This window comes from Anopheles ziemanni, chromosome 2 (assembly GCF_943734765.1).
Source record: "Anopheles ziemanni chromosome 2, idAnoZiCoDA_A2_x.2, whole genome shotgun sequence".
Lineage (NCBI taxonomy): Eukaryota > Metazoa > Arthropoda > Insecta > Diptera > Culicidae > Anopheles > Anopheles ziemanni.
The window spans coordinates 38289214-38302834 of NC_080705.1; the positions used below are offsets into that span (position 1 = coordinate 38289214).

General features: G+C 44.2%; 1 protein-coding gene across 4 annotated transcripts; it reads right to left on the minus strand.

Annotated features, from left to right (window-relative positions):
- Positions 1-3799: 3799 nt before the first annotated feature.
- On the minus strand, positions 3800-12309 carry LOC131282157 (ATP-citrate synthase). Of its 4 annotated transcripts, none has more exons than XM_058311562.1 (9): positions 12124-12309; positions 11156-11341; positions 10846-11036; positions 9596-10257; positions 9346-9534; positions 7155-7296; positions 5735-7073; positions 4722-4957; positions 3800-4628 (listed from the first exon to the last, which is right to left on the minus strand). In XM_058311562.1, the coding sequence occupies exons 1-9, from the start codon at positions 12277-12279 to the stop codon at positions 4460-4462; spliced, it is 3270 nt and encodes a 1089-aa protein (XP_058167545.1). In that variant the 5' UTR covers positions 12280-12309; the 3' UTR covers positions 3800-4459. The 4 variants fall into 4 exon arrangements, with proteins under 4 accessions (XP_058167545.1, XP_058167544.1, XP_058167543.1 ...); XM_058311561.1 differs by having other exon boundaries at positions 7155-7302; XM_058311560.1 differs by having other exon boundaries at positions 7155-7362.
- Between the last annotated feature and the right edge of the window lie 1312 nt (positions 12310-13621).

Consider the following 13621-nt stretch of genomic DNA (forward strand, 5'->3'; position numbering starts at 1 on the left):
CAGCCGAGCGGTTGCGCCGGTTAGAAAATCGGCCCATGAGCGCCGGGGCTCACCACCTCGACGGCGTGGGTTCGAATCCCAACCGAGACCGGACCCTCCCCTGTACGAGAGGACTGACTATCCACGTACACATAGGGTAAAAAGTCTCGTAAGCCCTTTACAGGGCAGGCATGACCAAACAAGGTCGTTACGCCAAGAAGAAGACGTTGGACAAACATTCGTTCCTTCCTTCCTTCGACCACTCGATGTTCTTTGTGTGGCGATCGTCAACCAAAACATTTCCTCCGTGTTCGGCACGGCAGAATGTATGCCAATGCCAAGCGCAGCATGGCCAAAAGTAAGTCAATGTCAATCCCGAGGGGTCACTTTGGTAGCAAGCCTATCCCAAATTTCCCAAAAGGTAGGCTTTTCACCACATCGCTTGCTCGACATAACGAGTCACTAGCCCGCAACCCATTTCAGGTTTGTCGGGGGTCATTGGTCACAAAACGATCCCTTGCTCCTTCCCGGTAGACACCGTCCCACCCTTCCCCATCGTCCGCCACAAGAAGTCCCGTCGGCTGGACACGTCGGGAAATGCACGTTTAATGTTTTCGCTATCCTGCCGCGCACGGTGAACTGGAAACCGCCTCGAATTGGCCGACACTCCGAGCGAAATCGGCCCTCCTACCGGTGCGAACATGAAAGCGCTTTTACAAGGCGCAGGCGGAATATGGAAAAGTAATTCGTAAGTGCACTGTCTTCCCTTCTCGCGTTCCGTAGGGGTTGGCCGACCGGATCGGCAGAGGAAAAAGCATCGATTGACGATCTTTGCTCACAAAATTTCTCCTCCGCGTCAATGGTGAAACGAAAACGGAAAAGTCTTGTGCATATGTCGAAACATGCCGCAGCCTTCCGTTGCACCATGGTGCAGTGTCAGATGACCGACCCACACCTACGGCAAGCATGTAGCAAAGCTATAATTTAAGAAAAGTAGGTACCATTCTTAGATTTTTCCGAACAATGTCTTCATATTTTCATCCACATGTGACTACTGCACGTGCAATACTATCTCCGTCCTACTTTCCAAACAGAAGAGACCGGATTCCTTGTTTTTTGATAAACTGAAAGATTAAACTGTTTCAAAAAGGTTCACCATTGGATCCTTTAAAAAAAGGATCAGGAAACACCAGGCAATCAAATCAATTTATACGTGCTCATCGTTAAATAAATCGATGTCCAGAAAATTACAGGCAAAAGACCAATCATCACAAAAACGGTAATTATTGAAACATCCCGTTTCGAGGGCATCCACCATCTCTCAAACGGGATTATCAAGCATAAGAATTTTTATTGCCGTGCGATAAATCGAAGTTACACTTTTCGATCACTTTCCTGTTGCTGCTTGACCGCGGTGATGACATACAGAAATACTGCTCTACAACGAAGATAATTACTGTTGCCAGTTGTAGATATGCTTTATTTGTTGAACAATATTGGCTTTTCATGTGTTTGAAGAAACACGTAAAGCCAGCAAGCAAACTGAAAATAAAAAATGTGTGACAATCACAAGTATGCATCAAAGCATCGAGAGCAACGATTGTAATATATTTTCTAGTTTTTAAAGGGATAAATGAATAAATGAAGGGAGAATGTAAATGAGATTCAGACAACACATTTAGCTCAGTTAATTCAAAGTTTTAAGAAAATTCGAACAGAAGCGCTAGGCGGCCAAACGAGACTGGCCCGAGTGCGAGAGGACTCTCTATTCACTACACACAAAGGGGAAAAGCCTAGCAAGCCTCATAGGAAATGCGCAGACGGTCTTGATTCCAACACTAAAAACTTTCGTCATAATTGAAATTCTACAAAAAAGTTGTATAGTCAAAGTTCCAGGAATAACTACTCAACTCTTTACATTAATGATTATTTATCTGGTCTCATAAACAACCCCAAAAAATTAGTCAACATTTATATAATTATTCATATGTGTACGTATGCTCGACTCATTTTCTGTATAACATAATAATTCGACGAAAATAATGCTTATGTTGAGCATGGGGCACTGAAAATGGATTGCCCGTTAGCAACGTTACTTCTAGTACGTTGATTGACTTATAGATGTCGCTTTAAACAATTTGAACAGGTTGAGCCGTTGCAAGTGCAAGCATGGAATACTAACCAATTATTTCGGATTTAATAATGTAACTACATTACTTAACCGTAACCATGAAATTTTACTGTGTTACCTGCTGGCTATTAAGTCAATGGGTTTTACGCTATGGGGGATGCGATGGACGAGAGATTCTGCTATGTTGACACATATGTTCTTTCTGCTGCATGCTCATTTCCATTTCCATTTGGATGCTTCAATCTACTTTACTACTTCAAACGCAATATGATAGAAAAAAATGTTTTTTTAATAGTTTTTTTTTTATTTCTACCATCCGCTATCAGTCAAGCTGAAATATTGGTGCATATTCCGCCAGAGCGCATAAGCTTTGCGCAGAATGAACAGTGCAGTGCAGTGCGTTTGTTTTTGTTTCAGTGCCCAAGAATACCTTTTGTTTTGCTTTTCCACCGTTCTCATACAAATATCCTTTAGCTCTGTAGCTAAAAGGTTGCGCCGGCGTAGTTGCAGATGCTGCAGCGCATTGCTCTTGTCATACCTATCTTGCTCAAAGACCAAACAATAGTACAATAACAACAACAATTACCGGTGGACGCCATGAGCCACCACCACCGGGGTCGGTCAAGGTACAAGATTCAGACTTTCAGTACCGAGAGTACACTTCTTCGAAAACAGCGATTAGTTTTATCAGTGCCAGCTACGAGTGCAGTGCGGTCCATTAGTAATGATGGCTTGCTTGTTATCATACTGCCATCGACACTACCAACAATTACGGGCTTCAGTTACAAGTGCAGTGTTTAGCTAGCAGAGCCCTCCGGGTTCGAGAGCAAACACACAGACACACAGTTTCATCGTTAGTATATTTTCGGTGCGATTAGTTCATTCAAACTATCAGTTGTTTTATAATCCTGCATACTTCACGAAATAACATAAATTAAAATATGAGGAAGTGTGTACTAATATCAAAACTCGCAAACAGTACAACGGAAGACAACAAAAATCACACGATATGAAGGATGCATAATGGAAAAATAATAAAACACCATAGTCATACTTTCGCTCTACAAATGCTGTATCTCTCCTTTCCATTCAAGTAACATAGAAGAAACATATCCACATAAACTTATAGTTATAGCAACAAAAACCGCAATGAAACTTTGAATAAAAAAGGAATTTCAAATTAAAATAAACTGAATCAGAAATGATAAGGTGCACACCGTCCTTCAATTTTTGCCTACACATAGGTACGTATAATGCTCCGCGTTTGATCAAGTGAAACCGCCCTTGAAGCGATATTTTCTGATATTCATGGAATATAGCGTCACCGTTTTCCTCGTCGTCTCGCACGCTTTCAGATGTTTCGTTCGTATAAGTCATAATGCTAATATGCTCCCGGTAAACATGATCCATCCCATGCTGCTCGTTCGCTCGCCACAAAACGCGGTCTCGTTCGATTGAAAATAGAAGTCGAAACGTGTATAGAAGAGGGTATTAAATAAATTAAATGTCTGATGAATTTTTCCCACTCCACACTGTCACCTAGGGTTTTGTTTTTCTCTCTTATCGTAACGCTACACAAAGTTTTGTATGATCTAAATGTGATCGCAATGTATATCGACGCTGCGTCGAGTGTTTGCGTATGTATGTTTGTGTTTTTTTGTTTTCATTCCAAACTCTTTCCTTTTCTTTTCTATAATTTACTGTTCTCTTGCTCGTTGCCGGAAGGAATTTAGGTTTCCTTATTGTTCATTTTCATCACAAAGCGAAAGATAGAGGAAAAATTGAATCGCGATCATTGATCAGCAGCATTCTGCACACAATAACATTGAGCCATTGAGCTACACAGAACCTTCTTTAAATGCATTGTTGTTGAATTGTTAAAATTTATACATCAACAAGTGTACATACATCGGAAACCAACGACACATTGGATCTGCGAGAATGAAAGCTCTTCTTTTTTTCGCCGATGGTAGAGAAGGAGATTCATGTATGATTAGTTACCAATATAATAGGGGAAAGGGAAATATGGAAAGAAAATAGTAGTCGTCCCAAACGTGTGCCTTCTCACGTTACGTTAGTGTTTTGCTATCCCCTTCGCGCAATCACTACGGCGTTGTTCGTCGCTTTGCTGACGGACCGTCCTTTGAATCAGCAGAATCCGGGGGCACCGGTTCCTTACGGCCAAATATTCTTCTTTTTTGCCGTCACAATTTCTCCTAATTCTACTCTCACCCTAACGCTCATCAAACGATTGCTTTGCTGGGTCGCGCGGTTGTGCATATACGTGTTGTCGTCCACTCCGCCCGGTTCGCCCCTCCGTTGCAGAGTGGCGGTGAGTGGCAGGACTGTTTAGTTGTACTGCTCAGGTAGTACGTACGAGATGTCATCCCACGGGTGACGGTAGAGACCCTGCTTGAGCCGCTTCTGGTCCATGTAGTGGCCGATGAAGCCAATGCTGCGACCAAGCACAAACAGTGAGTTGATTGCACCGATGTTGATGTATTCCTGGGCTTCATCACTGTAAAACATTCAAACCAACACAATTCAGGTTTATTCGGGGATTATTACTATTCTTAAACTCCATTTGTAGCGAAATGGATCTGGTACGTACCTCGTGAATGAGCCACAGTTCCGTAGCATATCTACGAAGCAGGTCGCAATGACACCATCGACGTTCAGGATGAGGTTCGGTTTCTTGCTGGTGGTGATCTTCTCAACCTCCAGCGCGTACTCCAGCAGCGGATAGGCCGGGAAGTTTTGCATAACAAACTCCTTGATTATTTTCACCCGCACATCCGGATTGTTGATGGATTTCACTCGATGACCGATGCCCATGATCAGTTGTCCCTGGAGTAGCAATGGAGCAATAGAAAAAATTGGAAAACGGAAACAATATGTTAACATCTCTTTCCAAAGATCAAAATAATTTTGATTAAGGAATTATTATTTTTGTACATCACGTTCATTAAAAATATGAAGTTTTACGGTATGACAGAAGGCGAGCATTTAGGGAAAAATTGAAGTGTGGGTATGTTAATGATAACAAAGTTAAATGATACTCAGATAGTCAGATTGATAATGCATTGAAAAGCCTAAAAATGTATCTGGGAACTACATAACAATCAATTTGTAAACAATAAGTCCTGAAAACTTCAGCTCTCCACTTTGCTCGTTTTTGAGTAAGTAGTTTCGGTCGTTTAAAAGTAAATTGCAAGGCTCAAAAAGCTATGATACATATCAATCGGATGAAAAGAAAGCGCTAAAATCAATACTCACGAGCAATAATATGCTGTATAGGACATAGTTTTTTCAAATATCGCGTTAAGTCACTTGACTGCCTACATTGCATTTTTACACTACACTGAGAAGATGTCCAATGGAAAAATCGACTTTTTTTATGTTCTAAAATTAGTTTTGGTTAAAAACAATCACAATCGTCGATAAATTCAACAAAACTATGAAATGCCCACTTGATTGTTCTACCTTATCCCAAAACATATTTTTTGCAACCTTGTTATACATTTTTCATAATAGATTTGTAATTTTTCTATAGGAGAAGTTGTATATCTAAATCAACTATAAAGCAGAAAAAGAATCCATTGAAAATACAACCCGTAGACTGACCTTCTTGCGCATGGAGTTGACGAACTCCATCGGGTGAAGATTGGAGTCGTACGCTTCGGAAAACTGCTTCGCCGCACCGTCGAGTGCACCGCCGAACCGGTCACCAATCGTGAGCAGACCGCTCACCACCGACGACACCAGATCCTTTCCGGCACGGGCGCACACGATGGTATTGTGCGCGCCGGATACGGCCGGTCCGTGGTCGGCCGTGACCATCAGACACATCTCGAAGAACTTGCAAACGTACGGTGGCAGGCAGCGCTGGAACCAGAGCAGCGACACGACACCCCCGATGCCGACGTTCTTCTGCAGCACGTCGCTGATCGGCATGCCAGCGTACAGCAGCTCCTGGCCTCGCTCGTCGCAGATCGACGTCATGAAGGAGGCCGGCTTGCGAATCAGGCCCAGCTCGCGAGCCCACGAGTAGTCCATCGGTACGGTCGGTGCCGGAACCTCTTCCGCCGGCACAATGTGGCCCTCCTTGACCATGTTCTCGTACACGGAGCCAATCAGATCGCCGAGCGTATCGAACGAGTCCGGCACGTGTGCGCCCGCCTCGGCCAGGCTCGCGTTCTTGGCGGATGCCGTCTCGCGGTCCGAGTTGGCGCAAGAACCGGCGTGGCCGAACTGCACCTCGGACGTGAACATGCCGGCGCAAGTGCCGATGCACCAGGCAATCAGTGGCTTCGTGATACGGCCATCCTTCAATGCTTCGCACACTTCGTACTCCTCGACACCACCGACCTCACCCAGCAGCACAATCATCTTGGCGGCCGGATCGGCCTGATAGCGCAGAATGTGATCCATGAACGTGGTGCCCGGGTAGCGGTCACCACCGATAGCCACGCCCTCGTACACGCCGTCCGTCGTCAGCGAGACGATGTTGTTCAACTCGTTCGACATGCCACCCGAGCGCGACACGTACGCCACGCTGCCCGCCCGGTACAGCTTGGAATGTATGATGTTGTCGAGCATGCCGCCCGTGTTTCCGATCTTGAAGCAGCCCGGCTTCACCCCACCGACCGTCGCCGGTCCGATGATCGACACCTTGCGCTCCTTGGCGGCCATGTTCAGTTTGCGCGTCAGATTCTCCGGGATTCCCTCGGCGATGATCGCAATCGTGCGGATCTGCGGGTAGTCCAGCACCTCCATCGAGCTATCGTAGGCCGATCGCAGCGAGGCAAAGTTCACCAGCACGTCCGCCTCCTTGTGCTTGTTGATGGCTTCCGACATCTTCGAGTACACCGGGATCAGCACTTCCTTGTGGCCCCAGTAGAACTTCTGCTTATGGTAGCCGGTGAACGGGTACACCATGGCCACCACCGACGGCTCGTCTCGGCTGTGTAAGCAAACAAAAAAACACAACAACACGGTTACTACCACACACATACCCTGGCGCAACACGACGCTCTTCACTTACCGACAGATAAAGTCGAAATCCAGCATCGATTGCACGGCACGGGTCTGCATGCCCCAAACGAGTGCCTTCGTCCGGTTGGTAAACATCTGACGATACTCTTCCGATCCCATGCCGGTCTGCGAGAAGCGCACCGCTCCACCAGCTCCGCCTACCGGGGAAGTAGCGACGGGTGAGGTAAGTTTCTTACTAACGCCACCACTACCACTAGCTGCTACATGATGAAGGATGCGCAGTAAGAAAGGGGCGCGCACGTAGTGTGTGGCACGGATGTCCCGGAACCGTGGACCCCATGGGATGGACATGAAACAGTGAGCGGAAACGGGCATGGTGGTGGTGGTGGTGGTTGTGTGGTGTTTGTGGTGTGTTGTTGTTGGGATGGCGATCAAATGCAAGCAAGGAGAATGCAAATCATTTAACAGATACACACACACACGCACACACGAAACACATGAAGGCGTGCAGGAAGAAAATGAAAAGAAAAAAACAAGGAATAAAGTATGGCAGAATGTAATGTGTCGTTGTTTCAGTAAATCGATAGTAGGTTTATGAAATGCAATAGAATTGTGAAAAAATAGCATGGGTTTTCTAGTCAAATGCTGAACGTATTTGGAAAAGATGTCCAATCATTATGAAACATATTTGGAGCATGGTTGATAAAACATCGTTCAATGAAAAGAAATTATGAAAAAATCTATCTAAAAATGTTTTTTCAGAAGATGCTAGACTCGGCGGTAGAGATTTGAGTTGGTTTTACCTTACAGTATTCTTATATAAAACAAATTTAAATATGACTAAACTTGTAGACGGTGCGTACCAAAATTTTGTGTTAAATTTAAACGAATTATTTGTCATATAAGCAATTACCGATATTCAGATAAATTTAACAGCACTGAAAAGGTTTATTGTGTAACGTAAAGTTACACTCAACATGAATAAGCTTGCTCTATCCATTGAAAACCCCTTTTAGCGACTCAATAAAATACTTGCTCCGGAGCACAATAAAATGACAGTGGCTATTTTAGTACGCTATCGCTACGTTTAGTAATTCCGGTGTATTTTTTTCTGATAACTAACACAATAACCTTTCCAGTGCAGACACATTTTTCTGTATATTGTCACGCAAAAATGAGCAAGCAATTTGTTCAAATTTATTGCAAAAATTCGTCAAGCACCCTGTAGAACATAATACTAAATTTTTATTACATTGTAACGAACAATAACAGAACAGGAAACAAGCTAAGCTAGCAATGTAAACAATCTAAATGCCTAAGAAATAATGCATTTCTTTGTTTAACATTATTATACATCCCTATACTCGCTGCAGAGGTCCCTAGTAACAGGCTCGGAACACAGCTTTTCGCAACAATCTGACAATGTCCACGAAAAGTTTAGTATAGTTCTTTTCTATTATCTATCGATGAATGAAAATGTCATTGTACCGACTGTAGGACTAAGAGCACGGCGCACTCGTTCTTTACAAAGCAAGAACAAATACCAACAACTCAAATCGTCCCAAGCTGTGAATAAGCCTACCCATAATGCTACAAAATACTACGTTATGGGTTAAAAATGCACATATCAAACACCGATGCTGGTAATTAGTTTGGCCAGCATGTAAAGAGTATAAATTCAAAAGCTGTATAATAATCTCCGGCAAAAGCGAGTCACCATCACCATCGAGTGCATTTGCTTCAATCACGAGTAAAACGGGTGCACCTTAGACATTTTAATGGTGCTCACCTATGTCATTTTCATCATTGTTTGTTTCGTCTGCCCCATAGGCTGTGGGTTCATACGCTGAGCGGAGCAATATTTTGAACAATAATTTCGAAAATCCCAACATCCGACTACGTGTGGTAGCGTGGGGAGCATCCGGGGTGCTCTGTACCATCGTAACTGATGCATGACCGCCGGTCGAAGAACTGTCAATTTGTGTGTGGATCTCACAAACGGATCGTTCATCAGGAGGATATTGGGCATGAGATGGAGCAACAACAGCTAACAGAAATGATGCACGCCAAAATTAACCAAACCATTACAAACCGGAAAGGAAATGAAAGTGTAAGAGGATTCTCCGATGAAAAGCGAGGGAGCAAAAAGTTAACTAACGAGAAAATCACGAGATGGCAATTGGGGGAAGGGTGGTGTCTGAAACACTTTTGAGTCCAAGCCAAGGCAGTATTTTGCTTACCGTTGACGGCATCCTGGCTGCCAGTGGATGACTTCTTGGACGATTCGGCCGCCTGCTGGCCACCAGGCAGCAGGAAGTTTGCCGTGGCAAAGTGTACGTTGCAGCTCTTCGGGATCGGTTTCTTGCCCAAAGCCATGCCGCAGATGGCCGTCATGTGGGTTTCCGGACCAAACACGTATAGTGGAATGCCTGCAAAAGGACGAAAAGTCGGTTAGAGAAGCAGTTTGGTCCACTTATTCCGGCTACTTACCTAGACTGCTACCAATCTCACGCATCTTGCGCAAACCCTCCTGATAGTTCGGGCCAGCGCGGCGTACAAAGATAGACACACTGTGGTCGATCAGCTTCTGCTGGTACTCGCGTAGCGCCGTAATGATGCCGCTGAACGTGGCGGCCACATTGGTGAAGTTAGCGATACCACCTCCGGTGATAAGCACCTTCCCATCCGGATGCTTCGGGCTGCTGGTCATCAAACCTAGGATCGTTTTCGCATACTCGTACGTCTGCTGTTCGGACGGTGCGCCACTGTACTCGCCATAGTTGGCCAGCTCGTTCGCTCCGTCCAGATCGCAGATCGTATCGGAGTAGATCACACTAGCTCCACCACCCGCCACCATCGTCCAAATGCGTCCATTACGGTTCAGGATGGTCAACTTCAGTGAGGCACCACTCTTGGCGTCCAGATCAGCAATGTACGCCTCCTCCGGGAATGCATCACGCCCGAACGGTGGTGGATAATCGATTTCACCCCACTTTGGGCGGCAAATGAAGTCGGCCGTCGCGTCCAGCTTGGCGGCCAGATCGAGAATGTAGATGGAATCGCTCGTGACGACCAGCGGGTTGATCTCCAGGTAGGTGAAGTGTAAATCCACATACAATCGATACAGATTAAACACAAAGTTGGCCACCCTCCTAAAAAAAAACAAAAGAATTTAGTAAACCAAACCAAATGCAAACCATTAAACCACCAAGCTACGATCTATGCTACGATATCAACAGTAAATCTTTTCAGAGAGATTCTATAACAGGAATTCGATTCTAAAAAGCGTAAATGAAAGAGCAAAAGAGTTTCGGTTCGTGTTTCAAGAGTGAGTAAAAGAGTTATTAGTCGTCACAGAGATTTCCGAAATCTGAAATACGGAATCGAACCGTTAATAGGGATTGGAAATCGTATGTAAAAAAATCATGAACACACTTTCCCTCTAGTTTATTTACTCTTAAGGGATTCGAGACCCTGTTCGAGATTCGAATCCTTGGTTGAAATTCGATTCCCTGATTAGGATTCGATTGCTTGTTATGGATTGAAATTTGGATTTCTGTGGCGGCTAGTAACTATTTCACTCACTCATTCACTCTTTTGAGATTTTAATCGCTGTTCCGGATTCAAATCAATCCATCCGCGAGGATTTTAATCAATCAATCCAATAGTAAGATTCTTACTCACTCTCACATTCTTACTCAGTGCGCACATCACTACCACTTTGTTGTAAATGTACTTACTGCTTTTTAGCGGAGGAGATTTCGGTTAGCAAAACATTTTGTATGTCTTCCAGACTGACATCTTTTCCAACAGGTACGTCCAACTTGAGCGCCTTCGAATCGACATCGCCAATATCGACACCACCCTGGTGGTAAAACAGTATAGTGTCTGCCGTCCGGTGTGAGTAGATGCACACGTACGCTTCCTCGTTCTGCAATGCAGATAATGATGATGATGATGAATGCATAATATGTAAATTAAAGTGTTCCGTTGGCGTCGTAATCAATGGGCGGCGTGTTGTTTCTGAGCAAATTGATAAACATTACTTACATCTTTGTGTGGCACGAACGGTTCGATGATAAAGTTTCGTAGCTTTCCGTTGGCATTGCCAATCTTCTGATCCTTGCCCATGCGCTCGGCGATCCATGCTTTCACCTGGGTCAGGTTTTTGTTCACTGCGATCAGTCCGAGTTTTCCACGGCGCTTGATCAGCTGGTCCGGCTTAACAACGAGAGGCTGCGAGTGAGAAAGAAAGATGCAAAATAAATGTCTACAATAGGATTGCTTACATCAACGAGACTAAGAATTTAAATTTGATTTTGATTTGAATATTATTCCTCTAATAAGCTTGGGGTAATAATGGCTTTCCGTGTTCCAAAGAGGCTGGAATAGACATATTTTGAAGGAGATTTGCACTTTGTCATATCATATAAAATCATACACGATCAACAATCAACGATCGATCGTATGATCATACGGCCGCTCCCTGGCTTCCACCATCTTTAAGACACACGTTTACGTGGTTTCTCGCACGGCAGGCAAACGCAAACACTTCGACGCGATCGGTCAATCCATTCGGTGCTTTTTTACGTCACCACGCGCAGTTTTGTACGTCTGTGACGGATGAGCGTTTTACGTAAAACGATGATGAACCAGACGAAATAGTGGAGAAAAAAGCTACCGTTTTTTTTTTGCACTCCTCGTGGCGGTAGAACGCGCTTCACAGGGTCAATAATTGACACACGGAAAGGACAACAACAAAAAATGGCAATGATGATGATATTTATTATCACAAAAAGCTCTAGCAAAAGATCATTCTCGATCGTTTCCGTGCATATTCCCGTTGCTGCTCACTGGGAATAATCATCTGCATAAGCAGACAAGTTCTAATGTATCCGGACAAACAAGATTAGATGATCGGTCCACGGCCCAGGCACCTAATGCGAGGTCTTGGGAAGCTTTTTTTTTTTTTAAAGTTATACCAACCCAATCAAATTGCGCAAAAACTGAACACTTACCGAGGTCTCCAGCCAAGGATTGTCCTGCACCAACTGCTGCCACTGTGTCGTTTCGGTAACGGTCGCGAACCGGCACTTGGCCGTTCCATGGTCGCCCTCGAGCAGGCGGTTGATGATATCTTTACCGGTGGCTTCGCGTATCGCTTTGGCGGACATCTTGTTGCCGGTTGTGGTGTTTTGGGGATGGCCCTTTTATTATTAGGTTGTCAGGAACACTGTTAAAATGGAGAAAAAGAGGATTGTTGCAAAATTGACATTTGTTAGGAATTATTGAAACAAATCAAATTTATATATTTCAACGAGTATCATCGACGACGCATATCGAGCTCGACATAAAGAAAATTAAATTTTAGACGTTAAAACTACAATTGTACAATTTATTGAGCAACTGCAAATTATGTTTAATAGATGTGACTTAATTGGTTTCACTCATCACAAACCACGTTTTCCTCATAAAATTCTTTGAACTTGCAATTCAAAATTCACCAAAGAATGGTCTATAATAATTATACAGATTGAAAGCTAAACTGTTCAATCATAATGCAGTAACTGAATATGTATATTTCCAAATAGTTTCCAGATCTGGTTTCATCAAATATAAGTAGCATACGTCCAGATTTAAAAACACATGTGGTACTCATTTTGGTACTCTGATATGGTACAAGTATTTTTGCTTTTTTCTTATCAGATGCTCGCTTAGTACCTCGAGTATGAAAAATATGTGTTGATTTGTACAGTTTTGTTGATCTTTTAAACACTTCTCCTTGTTTTCTCCTACTGGGTCTTCTGCATTTCTTATTGGCGTAACGACCTTGTTGGTCATGTCTGCCCGTTAAAGGCTTACGAGACTTTTTTACCCAAAGGTGTACGTGGATAGTCAGTCCTCTCGTACAGAGAAGGGTCCGGTCTCGATAGGGATTCGAACCCACGCCTTTTGTATTTACAGACAGTGAGTTGATTTCATTTGCTACGATAAATAGTCTTAAAAAATACAACCATGGACCAAACTTCTTCCCATCTCTTACGGCGATACACATGCAACTCCACCGTAAGACGGCCACCACTTTCAAACGCATATTGCATTTTCAAATGTATTTAGGCGAACGAAATGTAACCGAAACCACACCGTTGCCTAACCGCATCGGAATCCATTACAAAACCCGTCCCCGTGCCAGACAGCCTTCATCGGGCGGGCGAGTTTCGAGCGCCTTCGGAAAACGGAAAAGCTTTTGGGATGATAAAAATGACTAAATCGGAATCGGGCTGAGTGGCGCGTAGCGACCTAGGGCTAGTCCACATGCCAGTTTACGTGTGCCGCACATCGGTTACGTCATCGGTGAGGAAGACGCTCGGAACCCTCATTACCCCGCTTTCGTCTAGGAATCCAATATTCCTCGTGGCGGAAACAAACAACAACAACAGTAGTGCCCCGCGTCACGGATCGCAACCACACTGTCGCTTCTTTGAGGCGGAATGGCGCGTCGCAGCACGCGAGGCT